Below are 13,209 nucleotides of genomic sequence, written 5' to 3'. Positions count from 1 at the left end.
CTGGGCCGTGGTCCCGTTTCTCTGACTCCGTCCCGGGGGAAGAAGCAGTATCAGTCTAAGCGGCGGCAGCGGCGGCAGCAGGCAGTGGCGCAAAGGTAGGAGACGACCCTGACGAGGTTGGGGAAGACGCTGGGGCCGAGGGCGGCCGGCTCTCGGCGGGGCGGGGATGGGGGAGGACGACGACCGACTGGGGAGACCGGAGACTTCTGCCGGTCCAGCTGCGGGTGAGCGATGCCGCCCCTACCTAATCAGAGCGCCGTATGGTGTGAAAGATTGCGGCGGCGGCCAATCGTTGCTCAAAGCCGCGGAGGGGGCGGGGTTTAGTCCGGGGCGGGACTTCCGATGTCGGATAAACATTTTGGAGGGTACCCCTGAGCAGCGTTCTGTTCTCTTGGGAGCCCCGGAACAGAGACCCCCCTCCACCCCTGAGCCCTCCTCCGGCCTTTATTTAGCCCTTTGCGCATCCTCCTTCCCGCCACCCCTCCCTCGCCCTTCCCCGTTCTCTTTCTGCCTCTCTCGTCGCTTCCCCCTCCCCTTTTGTTCCCCCTCCTACCCCCCTCCCTCTCTCCCCCTGCTCATTCCCCATTCCCCTCTCTTACTCTCTCCTCTCTTCCCCATTCTCCTCAATTAAAAAATTTTTTTTCTACTCAATTTCTAACCCTTCTTTTGCTCCCCCTCCTCCCTCCTTCAATGGCTCCCCTCCCCTCTTGTCCTCCCCCATTTTCCTCTTTCCTTTTTTCTCTTTCAGCCCTCCTGACTCTCTTTCTCTCCTCCCTCCCCTCTTTTCACTTTTCCCCCTCTCCCTCTCTTCCCCCCCCCGCTTCTTCCCTCTTCCTCCTCTTCTTCCTTCTTGCCCCCTCTTTCTCCTTCATTCCTCTTCTCTCCTCACTCCTTTCTTCTCTTTCTCCCCTCTCATTCCCTCCCTAAATTCTCTCCCTGGCCTTCCTTTCTCTTCTCCTTCCCGGTTCCCTTTTGTTCTTCTCTCATCTGTTCTTTCTCCTCTTTTACTTTTCCCTGATTCCCCCATTCCTCCCCTCTTCTCTCTTTCCCTTCTCCCCCTTTGCCCTCCCAGGTGAGGTAGCTAGGTGGCAGGGTTAGAGGGACTGGGCCTGGAGGTGGCAGGAAGACCTCAGTTAAAATTGGATTTGAGACACTCATTAACTGTGTGACTCTGGCCAGATGATTTAACCTTTGTTTGCCTCAGTTTCCTCATCTGTAAAATGAAGCTAATAACAGCACTGGCTACCTCCTAGGATTGTTGGGCGATCAGATGAAATATTTCACATGTGCTTAGCACGGTGGGAGGCACGTAATCGACCCTTAATCAGTGCTTATTTCCTTTCTTCCTTCTCCCCATTCTTTCCTTCCTCCTTCCTTCCCCTTCTCCCCATCCTCTTTTCTCCCCCCTTTCCTTTTTTCCTTTTCTCCCCTGTTCTGTCTTTGGTTTTCCTCTCCTGGTCCTCCTCTCTCCTCTCTGCGTTTTCTTCTTCCTTCACTCTTCTTTTCTGATTTCTGTTTCCTCTTCGCTTCCTTATCTTTATTCTCTTCTTTCCTCAGATTTCTCTTCCCATTCTCCCTTTGGCATGTCCAGAACAAAAGCCTTGAACTTGGAGCAAGAGCCCCAGTGTTCACAGGGGCCATCTGTGTGACCCGGGCAAGTCACTCACCCTCTCTGGGCCTCAGCTGCCTCATCTGTAAAAGAAAGGGGTTCAAGTCTCTTCCCCTTCCTGGATCTGTGCTCCCTCTCCCAGATCCTTTCTTTGACCCCCTTTTCATCTTCTCTACCCTCACTATTCTTTTTTTCCATCTTGTTCCTTTCCATCATCCTGTGTTTTTCCTCCCTGTCCTTGGGCAAGTTGGAATGGAATGTGTGGGGAGGGAAGAGAGGAGGAACAGGAAGGGGGAGGCTCGTCAAGGGTCAGGACCTGGCTCCAGTATCTTCCTTTGTCCCTTCATCCTCTGGTAGGCCAGGGATGTGGGAACATGTTTCCTCCCCACAAAAGGAGCCCGTGTGATTTAATGGAAAGTGGTTCCTGCCCGGACTCCTCTCTTACTGTATGATCTGATCTGGGTCAAGTCTCAGCCTCAATTTCCCTGTCTGTAAAGAGACTAATACAGTGCTTCCCTGCCAGGCTTCTCGGGAGCTTCTGAACACTCTAGAATGAGAACTCTTCTTCTTTCCCCCAGATTGAATCTAGCGTGAGCCTTCCTTCTGTCTGCCATGAAGCCAGAGTTAAATGGGGAAAGGGGAAGGACACTCTCTCTTTGATCTTTCCTTGTCCTGCCACATTGGAGGTGGTTTCTTGGGGTGAGCGCAGAGAGTAGGAGGGGAAGCAGGGGGAAGATAAGAGGACAGAGAATGACGGTTTGCCCCCCACAACAGTCCGAGGTTATGCGTCTAAATGAACACGAGGAAACGCTACGGGTCTAAGAACACGGATCAGGGAGTCTACCTGGGTCTCTCAAAGACGCAGGTGTTGCCCCCTGCAGCGGCTGGCGGCGGCCCCAGCGGCAGCATCCCCACCACCACCGCCTCCCCTTCACCGGCTCCCCCTCCCGACACCATGTCCTGTAGAGACCGAACTCAGGAGTTCCTGTCTGCCTGCAAGTCCCTGCAGAGCCGCCAGGTGAGGGGGACGGGGAGCGAGGGGCTCAGAAAGGGCGCACATGGTGCCTTGGGGAGGAGCTTCCCTGTGTGGTGAGCCTGAAATCATGGTTTCAGAAAGGGGCAGCCCAGAACCCCCTGAATAGCCCAGAGGTTACCCAAAGTCAGCTTTGAAGATCTGATCATTGTGTGAGATGGGAGACAAAGGGAAAGGCTGTCCCGTGTGTAAAAGGCCATCCCTAAAGTAGAGGTCAGGTTCTGAGGGCGTATGTGATGAGAGCTGTGCCTGCTGCCCCTTGGGATGGGGCCGCTGCCTAATTCATAAAGCTCGTCTGGCCCTCCACCAGGTCAGGCTTTGAGATCTGCAGATCACGGGGAATCGGGGGGAAGAGGAAGGAGAATGGGACCACCCCCATCCACCCCAGATTAGAGCAGCAGTGAGGCCTGGGGGGCTCTCCAGAAGCTCACTTGCTGACGTTGTCTCTTAGAATGGACTCCAGGCAGACAAAACCGCGGCCCTGAGTGCTGTCCGGCAGCGCAGTGAGTTCACCCTCATGGCCAAGTGAGTTGTGGGAGTCCAGAGGCCAGGGGAGTCGTTGGGGCCTTATCTGTGGAGGGGGCGCTCCAAGCCCCCTCCCTCCTCCTCCCTCTCTGTTGCAGGCGTATCGGGAAGGACCTGAGCAACACATTCGCCAAGTTGGAGAAGCTGACGATCTGTGAGGCCCCATGGGGGGTTAGCCTAAAGAAACTGTGGGAGGCGCCCTTCTCCTTTGGGGGGGGGCAGGACCCAAGTAGGGCAAGCTGGTCCGTGTAGGAAAGGGGGCGAGCTTCACAGGTCCTCTGCCACTTAGTAACGTGGACGGGCTCAGGAGTAGTCCCCGTGCACTTCCTGCTGTATGCCAGGTAACACTGTGAGCACAGAGGGGACCAGTTTAAAAGTGAGCATCCTCACCTTCAAGCTTCCGTTCTACTGGGGTGGCATATTGAGTGTGATCACAGATTTACACTAATTATAAACGGTGATGGTGTGCTCGGGAGAGCCCTGCGGGAAGCAGGGAAGGCCTACTCGGGGTGGGAGCCCAAGGTGGGGGGATCAAAGGAGGGAGAGAATTGCAGGCCTGGGCAAAGCACCGAGGGGGAAGGTGGGGGGGGGACGTCCTAGGGAAAGTCCAGGGGCCGGGTTTGTCTTCAGGGGACGAACGGCACTCAGCCTGGGAAGTATGCTGATGGCATAAAAACCTTTGAAACCCGTCGAGTGACACACCTGTGACCACTGGAGAGGAGGACAGATTGGAGAGGGCAGGAGGCCCCCAGGGAGGCTAATGAAGAGGCTGTTGCAGTAGTCCAGATAATAAAACAAGATGAGGAGAGAAATGGGCCTAGAACCGGGGAGTGGTGGTGGTGTGAGAGAATCAAGCTGTAGGTGGGCCTAGCGGTGGGATTTGGGCCAGAAGAGAGAAAGGAACCTGTGCTGAGTACCCAGCTGACTGGAGGGTCAGAGTGCCCTGAACCTGAGAGGCTGGGGCAAGGGCCCTTGAAGCCCAGGCCCAGGTGCCTGGTCAGATCTCTAGGCATCCCTTTTCTCTCTGTCCTCACTCCCAGATTCTTTCTCCTCTTCCTTTTATAGTGGCCAAGAGGAAGTCTCTGTTTGATGATAAGGCTGTGGAGATTGAGGAGTTGACTTACATCATCAAACAGGTGAGCTACGGATGCAGGCTGTGGGCCCCTTCCCTTCTTCCTCTTCCTCTTCTTCCCCCTCCTCTTCCTTCTCCTCTCCTTCCTCCTCCTCTTCCTCTCGCCCTCCTCCTGCTCTTCCTCCTTCCCCTCCTCTCCCTCCTCCTCCCCCTCTTCTCCCTCTTCTTCCTCCTCCCCCTACTCTCCCTCCCTCCTCTTCCTTCCCCTCCTCCTCCCCCTCCTCTCCCTCCTTCCCCCCTTCTCCCTCCTCTCCCTCCTCTTCTTCCTCCTCTCCCTGTTCTTCCTCCTCCCCTACTCTCCCTCCTCTTCCTCCTCCCCCTTCCCCCTCCTCCCTTGGCACAGACGCATTGTGGGCATTTGCTCTGGTTCCCCAGCTTCCTTCTGTCCCTCTCTGTGTCCTGCTCCTGGACAGAGGCCTGAGTGTTGCCAGAGGGGCCCCAGGGCCGCTGCCACTCACTTCTCCTTCCGTCAGATCAGGACTTCGGCTCTGTGATCTCCGGGGTTGCATCCAGCTCTGTGCCAGCTCCCTCATTTCTCAAATGAGGAAACTTTGCCCGCCCAGGGTCGCGGCAGTAACAAGTGACAGAGCCAGGCTTTGGCCTCCTGAGGCCTGCCCAGGACGCTTGGTTAGAGACCTCTGCATAGCTCTGTTCCCTGGTTGCCATTCATTTCTCCCTTCTTTCAGCACTAGGTGTTTTGTGCTTCCAGGCGCACATTCGGGCTCAAGGTGGGCGCACTGCCGCTCACCCTGGCCTCTCCTTGGTTCTTCCACTAGGACATCAACAGCCTCAACAAGCAGATCGCACAGCTGCAGGATGTTGTCAGGGCCAAGGGGAGCCAGAGCGGGCGGCACCTGCAGACTCACTCCAACACCATCGTGGTCTCCCTGCAGGTGTGGCAGAGGGCATGGGCATGGGGGGGGCGGGGGGGGGGGAATCACTCTGGGTACTCACACCTCCTGCTCTTTTTCCTAGTCTAAGCTGGCTTCCATGTCCAATGACTTCAAATCTGTTTTAGAAGTGAGGACAGAGGTGAGAGTCCTTTGTGAGTGGGGGGCGGGGCTCAGATGGACAGCATCTCTGAGGGCCTGAGTGACCGCTACCCTCCCTTTGCCCCTCCAGAACCTGAAGCAGCAGAGGAACCGCCGGGAACAGTTTTCCCGTCCGTCTGTGGCGGCTCTGCCCCTTGCCCCCAACCACCTGGGTGAGTCAGGGTCGCTGGAGTGGGCACACTTACCTGGCCTGGGCTCCTTCTCATGTCTTCCAGAGTCAGCCAACCTGTCAGTCACTCCATGTTGTTAATAAGCCCCCTTTGTACCAGGCACTGGGAGGGGTGGGGAAAGGAAACCCTCCCTTCTAGGACCCCTTTGGGGTCAGCCACTGAGAGGACTCGAGATACTGACCTGGGATCAATGGATAGACGTAGAATGAGCGCCAGAGAATTTTAGGAGAAACTTACAGATCCCAGCCAAGCAGCTGAAAGGGACCGTGGTGGCCATCCAAGCCCGAGCCTTCATTTTACCCACAAGGGAGAAGGGACGTAGGCCATGCAAGGAGGCCCAAGAGCTGAGCACCCTTGGGAGGGGAGAAGTGGGCACACCGGGGAGGGAAAAGGTTGGGGGCGTTCCCAGGAAGTGAGGGGGAAGGGCATGCCAGGGAGGGAGGAAGGGGGGGTGGGCACCTCGGGAGGGGGAATTGAAGGAGGGTGCCCCAGGAAGAGGGGGTGGACAGCCTGGGGGGGGCACCTCAGGAGGAGGGGTTGGGGGAGGGTGGGCACCTCAGGAGGAGGGATTGGAGGAAGGTGGGGGGGTGGACACCCCAGGGAGGGAGGAAGGGGGGTGGGCACCTCGGAAGGAGGAAGTGGAGGAGGGTGCCTCAGGGAGAGGGGTGGACACCCTGAGGCAGGGCACTCTGGGGAGAGAGATGGGGAGGGCACCCAGGAAGGGGGAGGGGGGTGGACATCTGGGGGGAAGGGTTAGGGTGCCCCAGACCTAGATGCAGGATGAGGAAGTGGGAGCCCTTGGGTGCAGGATTTGGGAAAGGCTTAGAGGTCCAGGTGTGTTGGATTCTCTTTTGGAGGGAGCAGATGAGTCCTAGGGCAAGCTCCATGACTCGTCCCTGTTTTTTCCCCTGTGGCATAAATTCCCAGTCCCTGGAGCCTTGGCTCCTCTCTTCCCCCTTCACGAACTCTGGATTCCACTGCTCAGCCTCCATGGCGTTCTCTTCTGTGCAGACCTCATATCCCACCTCCAGGCTCCGTCTGGAACAAGCTTGTTTCCTCATCCCTGTGCGCTGGCACCCCTGGTCACCGGCTGGCCTTCCTGTTCCTGGGTACTCCCACCTGGCCATGGGAGATTCCCACCGCAGACTGTCAGCTCCTTGAGGGCAGGCCCAGGGGTGGTCTTTTCTTTGTATTCCCAGAGACTTGTACTTCAGAGAAGGAAAGGGAAGGAGCATTACCCTAGGGTTGCCTCTGTGTGTGGGGCTCGGAGCCATGCGCTGTACAATTATTTCCTTATTTGATTCTCACAATATCCCTGTGAAGTAGGTGCTATTGTTATCCCCATTTAATGGTTGAAGAAGCTGAGGCAAACAGGTGAAGTGATTTGCCCAGGGTTACCCATCCTGTGCAGGTGAAAGGTAAAATTGTTGAATTGGATTGCAGCCTCTCTCTCTTCCACAGGAGGTGGGGCTGCATTGTTGGGAGCTGAGCCGAGGGCTGCAGGCGACGTGGCCATCGACATGATGGACTCCCGGACCAGCCAGCAGCTACAGCTCATTGATGAGCGGGTGGGTGCCCAGGCCTGGGCCCAGTGTCAGCAAGCATCTCAGCAGACCCACAGTCCTTGATCAGAACCAGCTCTGAGCCAGAGATGTGAACAGGAGCTCCCATTGTGCTAGTCAGACGTGCAGGGCACAGATGGTTCAGGTGGTCAGACACACTGCCCCCCCCATGCTGCTGAAAGCCTGGGTGATCCGAAGCAGAGGAAGAGAAGCTGGGGTCCTCTGGAAGGTCCAAGGAAGCCTGCTGATGTCCATCCATCCTTCTTTCTCCCCGGCAGGATTCCTACATCCAGAGCAGGGCAGACACCATGCAGAACATTGAGTCTACCATCGTGGAACTGGGCTCCATCTTCCAGCAGCTGGCACACATGGTCAAGGAACAGGAGGAAACCATCCAGCGGTAAGGCTCTGGGCCTGTGGTGGGGCTTAGGATGAGGGCTCGCAATCTGAATGGAGCCAGGTTGGACCGTCTTAGAAGGGCATCTGTGCCATTCTGTGTCCTGGGGAGGCCCACAGTCCCCTTTTCAGAATAGGGTTTATAAGTAATTGAAGGAAATCTGGTTATGCCTTCCACAGTACTCCTTCCCCATCCCGGTTTTGATATATTGTAGATCTGCATAAGAAATTAAATGGGAATTTTGGGGGAGTTTTGAGGAAGCCACAGATGACATGTGAAGGCCATCAGACAAGGCAGAAAAAGTTTAGAAACTCCGAAGTGCATAAAATATGTGTATAGTGTTGTCAGACAGCAACTCAAATTTGACAGTAAGGTACTGTAAATAGCCCACAAAAGAAAAAGAAAAATTCAGACTTCTTCTCTGGTACAAAGAGAGGGCCACAAAATTTAGCCTGGATTTCCCCGATCACAGGGGCACTGCTCCCCTGACTCCTCATGATGCGGAAGGGGAAAACTACTCAATTTCAGGCTGAGGTTAGTAAATAGAGATGTATTTTCTCCCCGTCCAAGCCTAGGGGTCCCTGAAAGCTATCCATGGCCCCCAGTTTAAGAGCTCTTGGTCTGACAAGCATGTCTCTTCAAAGGGCCTTTGAGAACGCAGTGTCCAGAATGATGGAGGGCAGGGGGTTCTTGGGGCTCTGCCCTGGTTCTGGGGGTGTGACTGCTGGTCAGCTCCAGAGGCTAAGGTGAGGGCCAGAAGGCATGCCCTTGAAGGGAGGACTGGGGGTGCTCAGGGGTGGGGAGGAGCTGAGAGCTGGCTGGGCTGTTTGGGGCTCCCCAGGGAGCAGGGAATACGCTTATTCTGTTTGGCCCAGAGGGCAGAGCCAGCAGTCAGTTGGCAAGCACCGATTGAGCACTTCCTGGATGCTGGGGGTCCTGCCCTCAAGGGACTTATGTTCTAAAAGGGCAGAAAAGGAGGAGTCTGGATTGAGGGATTTCCAAGGTCTTTTTCAAGTTTTTTAAACTGTAGAGATACTATTTTTAATTGATATATTGGGTTTCTTACATCACCATTGTATCCCATGTACCCCTTCTCCTGTCCTGGAGCCATCCTGGGGGACAGATGACAGTCTTTCTGGTCCCTTCATGTACAGAGGACGTGATGTGGGCAAGGAGGGTGAGAGAAGGCAGGCGTCGTGGGGCAGGGAAGGCAGTCAGTGGGAAGCCTCGGTTCTTGTCCCATCTCCATCCCAGTGGATGGTTTGAGGCAATTCGCCTGGTCTCTGACCTCCCTCCTTTATCTATAAATGAAGGAGGAGAGCATCTGTCCTGCCTTCGTTATCACTGAGACAGGCATATGAGAATATACATGGAAGTACCTTTAGAAAGAATGCTCTTTGTCAATGCCAAGAATGATGTGGACGAGGAGTTAATGCTACGGGGCCATGAGCGGCCCCCGGGGATGGGCCAGGGGAGGTTTCCCTTTCCCAGTCGAAGCTGGTTAAGGATGCTCGCGTTTCTGTGAGATGTTTGTCCCCACAACCCTCTGAGGAGAAGGATGCTTGTGGTATTGTCCCCATGGTACAGAGAAGGCTGGGGCTCAGCACCCCGGGTCATGTCACACAGCTGGCCAGAGTGGGGCGTGAGCTCTGGCCCTCTGGAGGCCCCTCTTGCTGCCCGTCCTGTTGTCTCTCAATTCCACACTTCTTCTGTGTCCGCCTTTGCAATGCCTGCCCCTGCAGAGGACCCCTGACTTCCTAAGCCTTAGTAGCTCAGTGCATACGCGCGCGCGTGTGCGCACACACACACACACACACACACACACACACCCTCTTAATCTCTTTGGGATGAAAAGGCCCTTCACGTCCAGTGGCTTGTGTGGTCTGTGGGCTGTGACAGGTCCCTTGCCTTTGGCAGACAGGCCTTCCCCTGCCCACAGAACCCACACATCTGGCCCCACCTCAAGAGTTGCCCTTGTTTTCCAGACCCAGCACTTCTTGTCATTAATCTGGCCATGTTTCTGCTTCTTTTCTCTCTTCCCACCCCTGGTGCCACCCAGGATTGACGAGAACGTGCTGGGAGCACAGCTGGACGTCGACGCCGCCCATTCGGAGATCCTTAAATATTTCCAGTCAGTCACTTCCAATCGCTGGCTCATGGTCAAAATCTTCCTCATCCTCATTGTTTTCTTCATCATCTTTGTGGTCTTCCTTGCCTGAGCATTCCCTGTGTCGAGGCAGCCCAGATGGGAATCATTCCTTTCAGCGGCCCCTGCAGCTGAACCTGTCTGGGGTGGTGGGAGAAGGGCAGGAGGCCATCCCTGTTTTGCTGGGACTGATAGAGACGGCCCTGTGCCCTGTGACCCCTCCCCACCTCTGCCCTTCCTCTCCTTGGCCCAAACTCACTGGGTTTGGACTGCTGTGAATGGGTGGGAGGGGAGGAAGGGCAGTGCCTGCATAGCAGTGGAAGTTTTGTATAGACCCGCCCAGGCCTCTCCCAAAGGCCGCTCCATCACTGATGTGCACAAGAGGAAAGGAGGGGTTGCTTTTTCCTCTGGGTTGGACCTTCTGCCCTTCTTCCCCCAGTCTTCACTGTGTCTGGGGCGGAGGGCCCCAGAACCCCCAACATTGGCTCCTAATGACTGTGTCAATTTGCCAAAGGCACTGTCATCCCCGTTTTGTGGAATTACAGCAAGATGGTCAGCCCTTTTGGCCTTGTCCTCATTTCAGGGGCGTCACAGGGGTTGGCCTGGCCTGGTCCCTAGGGTAGTGACCCCAGGAGACTGAGGGATCACCTAGCTGATAGGGCTGGTGGTCCTGTCCCTTGGTACCCTGCTGTTGACCTTGCCCCAGCAGCAGCCTGGGGTAGGGGTGGGGGGGGTGGTAAGCTGAGCTAATATCTACAGATAGGCTTGGAATCGGTTGTGTTGACCTCCTTGTCTGCTTCCTCCTTGAACTGTTGGCTGGGAGGCAGAGGGTGCCAAGGCCTTGTGATCCTCCTCTCCAGGGCCAGAGAGGCTTGCAGGGGATCACACTGCCGCCTCCAGGCACCACCTCGGGCAGTAAGGGGCCCTTGCCAGAGGGGCAGACAGCTGGCCTGCAGCGACAGCCTCAGCCCTCACCGGCCCCCCCCTCTGCATTCCACACAGACTCTTGCCCGAGGTCGGCCCTTGCCTTGGGACTGAATCTTCCATCCATGGCCTGCCCACTGCCAGGGAAGGCTCTGGTGGCCTTGGCAGCCTCAGGAGTCCTTGGGAAGACACGATTCTGATTCCCGCTACAGACTAGGCAGGCAGGCCTGGACCTAACAGCACGGGCCATCGGGGAGCCTCCACTCCTGGGAGATCCCCTGTGGCTAGTCAGCTGCCTGCTACCTAGACCTGGGCTGCAGTCATCGAGTCAGCGAGAATTTGTTGGGCCTCCTGGCCTGCCTAAACGCCGAGATTGACTAGGAAGCCCCTAGGAAATGCTCCCTGCCCAGGGGGGCTTTGCAGACAGCAGTCACTGTCTGTGAGCTGGCAGCTTTGCCCTATCCTAGGGAGACCACTGTGGAGGAGGAGCAGCCCTGGAAGGCCTGGGGCTTCCTGGCTCAGCTGAGGCTGCAGGCCTTACCAGAGAGAACTGGCTCAGGGAGGGCCGGGATTCCAGTTCAGAGAGGGTGGATAGAGGAGGAGGGGCTGGGGGGCCTAGTGGGCAGGGTGCTAGGAAGCCTGGATTTGAATCCTCACTCCTCCCTTACTACAGATGGGACCTTGGCAAGTCAATAAAAACTGACATTTCTACAGTGCTTATGTTGGCACAGCCCATTTCCTCATTTGACCCTAATTCCATCCACCCGGTGAGGTTGCCAGGGCTTCCCATCCATCCCAACTGCCACTTCCCCTACCAGTCCTAATGATGCTGAATAAGCTATTACCTCAGGCCAGCCACTCCCACCCTTCCTATTCTGTCATCGCCAAGCAAGCAGTCAGTCCATGGGTCAGTCAACATGTAAACACGTGTTGTGTGCTGGGCCCCGAGAAGCTGCTGCTGCTGCCTCATCTGGACCCGGCCCTCAGTCCCCCTCCCCACAGTAGCTCTCCCACGCCAGGCCCACATCAAGCAGGCCCTTCTCAACATCTCACAACGCCTTGACCTCATCCCTCATTTTCTTCTTTAAGAGGCGGCCCTTCTCACCAAGGCTAACTCCTTTCCAGCAGGTCATCGTCCTCCTCACTCCCCCCATCTTTCATCTCTGACCTTACTGCCTACACCCATGCCCATCCCTTAAAAAGCTGTCCATAGGCAGCATTTCTGTTCCTCTCCTCTCCTTTCCCATCAGGCTTCCAACCCCACCCACTGAAACTGTCAGCTTTTTCTTGACCCTCATCCCATCGTTACTTCTCTGAAGGACCTGTCACTTCAGTGCCTCTCTAGGTTTTAGGTTGTCTATGGCTCTGACCTCTCCTTACCAAGTGTCCCTGACTGGGCCATTATCCATATCTGAGCCCCCAGGCTCCTTCTGGGCCCTCCTCTCTGAACAAAAGGTTACCTGGAGGCAGACCTAGACTTGAGGACAGAACTCCAATACCACATCACCAGCTGCCTGTTTGTCCAAAATGACTCATCAGCCCTAACCGCCGCCCCCCAACCTGCCCCTTTTCCAAAATGCCCTGTTTTTGTTCAGTGCCATACCAACCTTCCTGTTCAATTAAACATTTATTAAACATCCACCACGTGCCAAGCGCTGAGGGCAGTCCCTACCCTCAAGGAGCTTACACTCCAAAGAGGGAAGACGACACACACACAAAAGGAGACTGGAACGTGGGGAGGAGAGGGGACACCAGGGGTGCAGGGGCATCTTGTAACAGGAGATTCCAGTGCTGCCTCCAGTCAGCAGGGAGGTGATGAGTTCAGCCTCGGTGAGCGTATCCTGGGAGGGCCTCTTGATCTGTCCAGCTGAAATCAGGTTCTCAAATCTGGAGTCGCCCCCACTTCTCACCACCCCAAGGGGAGCCACGTTAGTTGACAGATCTTGCCAGTTCTATCAGCACACCTCATGTCTAGCTCTGGACCTCATCACTTTATGTCATGGCCAGCCTCCTCATTGGGTTCCCCCTGCCTCAGCTCTCCCCTACGCCCACACAGCTGCCCCAGTATCCCCTCGGCAACACTCAATAAACACTTGTGGGTCCCCATTACCTTTGAGATCAAATGAGAACCTCTGTGTTCCATGTTTGAAGCCTCACCCAACCTGGCTCCAAACTTGCCTTTCCAGTCTTTTTTTCTTTTTTTGTTTTTTTTTTTGGGGGGAGAGGCAGTCAGGGTTAAGTCACTTGCCCAGGGTCACACAGCTAGTTAAGTGTCACATGTGAGTTCACATTTGAACTCAGGTCCTGAATCCATTGTGCCACCTAGCTGCCCCCCTTTCTGGTCTTAATAGCATCCTCCCTGCCACACGTGCTACTGTCTAGCCAAGTTGGCCTTTCCTTCTCTTCATACGTGACTCTCGGTCTCTCACATGACTCAGGTCCTTAGCGTCCCCCCGCTTGGTTCCCCTCAAGCACCCTTTACAGTAGTAGGCCTTTCCTGACTCAGCTCCTCAGCTCTTGCCCTTTATGATGGCTACCATTTATGTATGGGCATTAAGGTTTGCAGAGTGCTTTACAAATATCTCACTGGGCCCTCACAAAAGCCCAGGGAGATGGGCATATTATTATCCCTATTTTACAGAAGGGGAAACTGAGGCAG

At 55.7% G+C, this 13,209-nt stretch overlaps 1 protein-coding gene across 2 annotated transcripts; it reads left to right on the top strand.

Annotated features, from left to right (window-relative positions):
- Window positions 1-3: 3 nt before the first annotated feature.
- Window positions 4-10,188, top strand: STX5 (syntaxin 5). Of its 2 annotated transcripts, XM_020968106.2 has the most exons (12): window positions 9-95; window positions 1,558-1,654; window positions 2,384-2,627; window positions 3,094-3,167; window positions 3,266-3,321; window positions 4,233-4,303; window positions 5,076-5,192; window positions 5,275-5,331; window positions 5,422-5,503; window positions 6,983-7,089; window positions 7,362-7,483; window positions 9,540-10,188. In XM_020968106.2, the coding sequence occupies exons 3-12, from the start codon at window positions 2,403-2,405 to the stop codon at window positions 9,697-9,699; spliced, it is 1,071 nt and encodes a 356-aa protein (XP_020823765.1). In that variant the 5' UTR covers window positions 9-95; window positions 1,558-1,654; window positions 2,384-2,402; the 3' UTR covers window positions 9,700-10,188. The 2 variants fall into 2 exon arrangements, with proteins under 2 accessions (XP_020823764.1, XP_020823765.1); XM_020968105.2 differs by lacking the exon at window positions 1,558-1,654 and having other exon boundaries at window positions 4-95.
- Window positions 10,189-13,209: the final 3,021 nt, after the last annotated feature.

Source organism: Phascolarctos cinereus, unplaced genomic scaffold (assembly GCF_003287225.1).
Source record: "Phascolarctos cinereus isolate Bilbo 61053 unplaced genomic scaffold, phaCin_HiC Scaffold_9;HRSCAF=440, whole genome shotgun sequence".
NCBI lineage: Eukaryota > Metazoa > Chordata > Mammalia > Diprotodontia > Phascolarctidae > Phascolarctos > Phascolarctos cinereus.
The sequence above is the reverse complement of the archived record's forward strand: the minus strand, read 5'-3'. Positions and strand labels throughout refer to the sequence as shown.

What these genes read in the sequence shown, in the direction of transcription:
- STX5 (XM_020968105.2), top strand. Translation starts at nt 2,403, where the DNA reads ATGAACACGAGGAAACGCTACGGGTCTAAGAACACGGATCAGGGAGTC. An exon ending in CCTTGCCCCCAACCACCTGG is followed by an intron (nt 5,504 to 6,982) that starts GTGAGTCAGGGT and finishes TCTCTTCCACAG; the next exon opens with GAGGTGGGGCTGCATTGTTG. An exon ending in TACAGCTCATTGATGAGCGG is followed by an intron (nt 7,090 to 7,361) that starts GTGGGTGCCCAG and finishes TCTCCCCGGCAG; the next exon opens with GATTCCTACATCCAGAGCAG.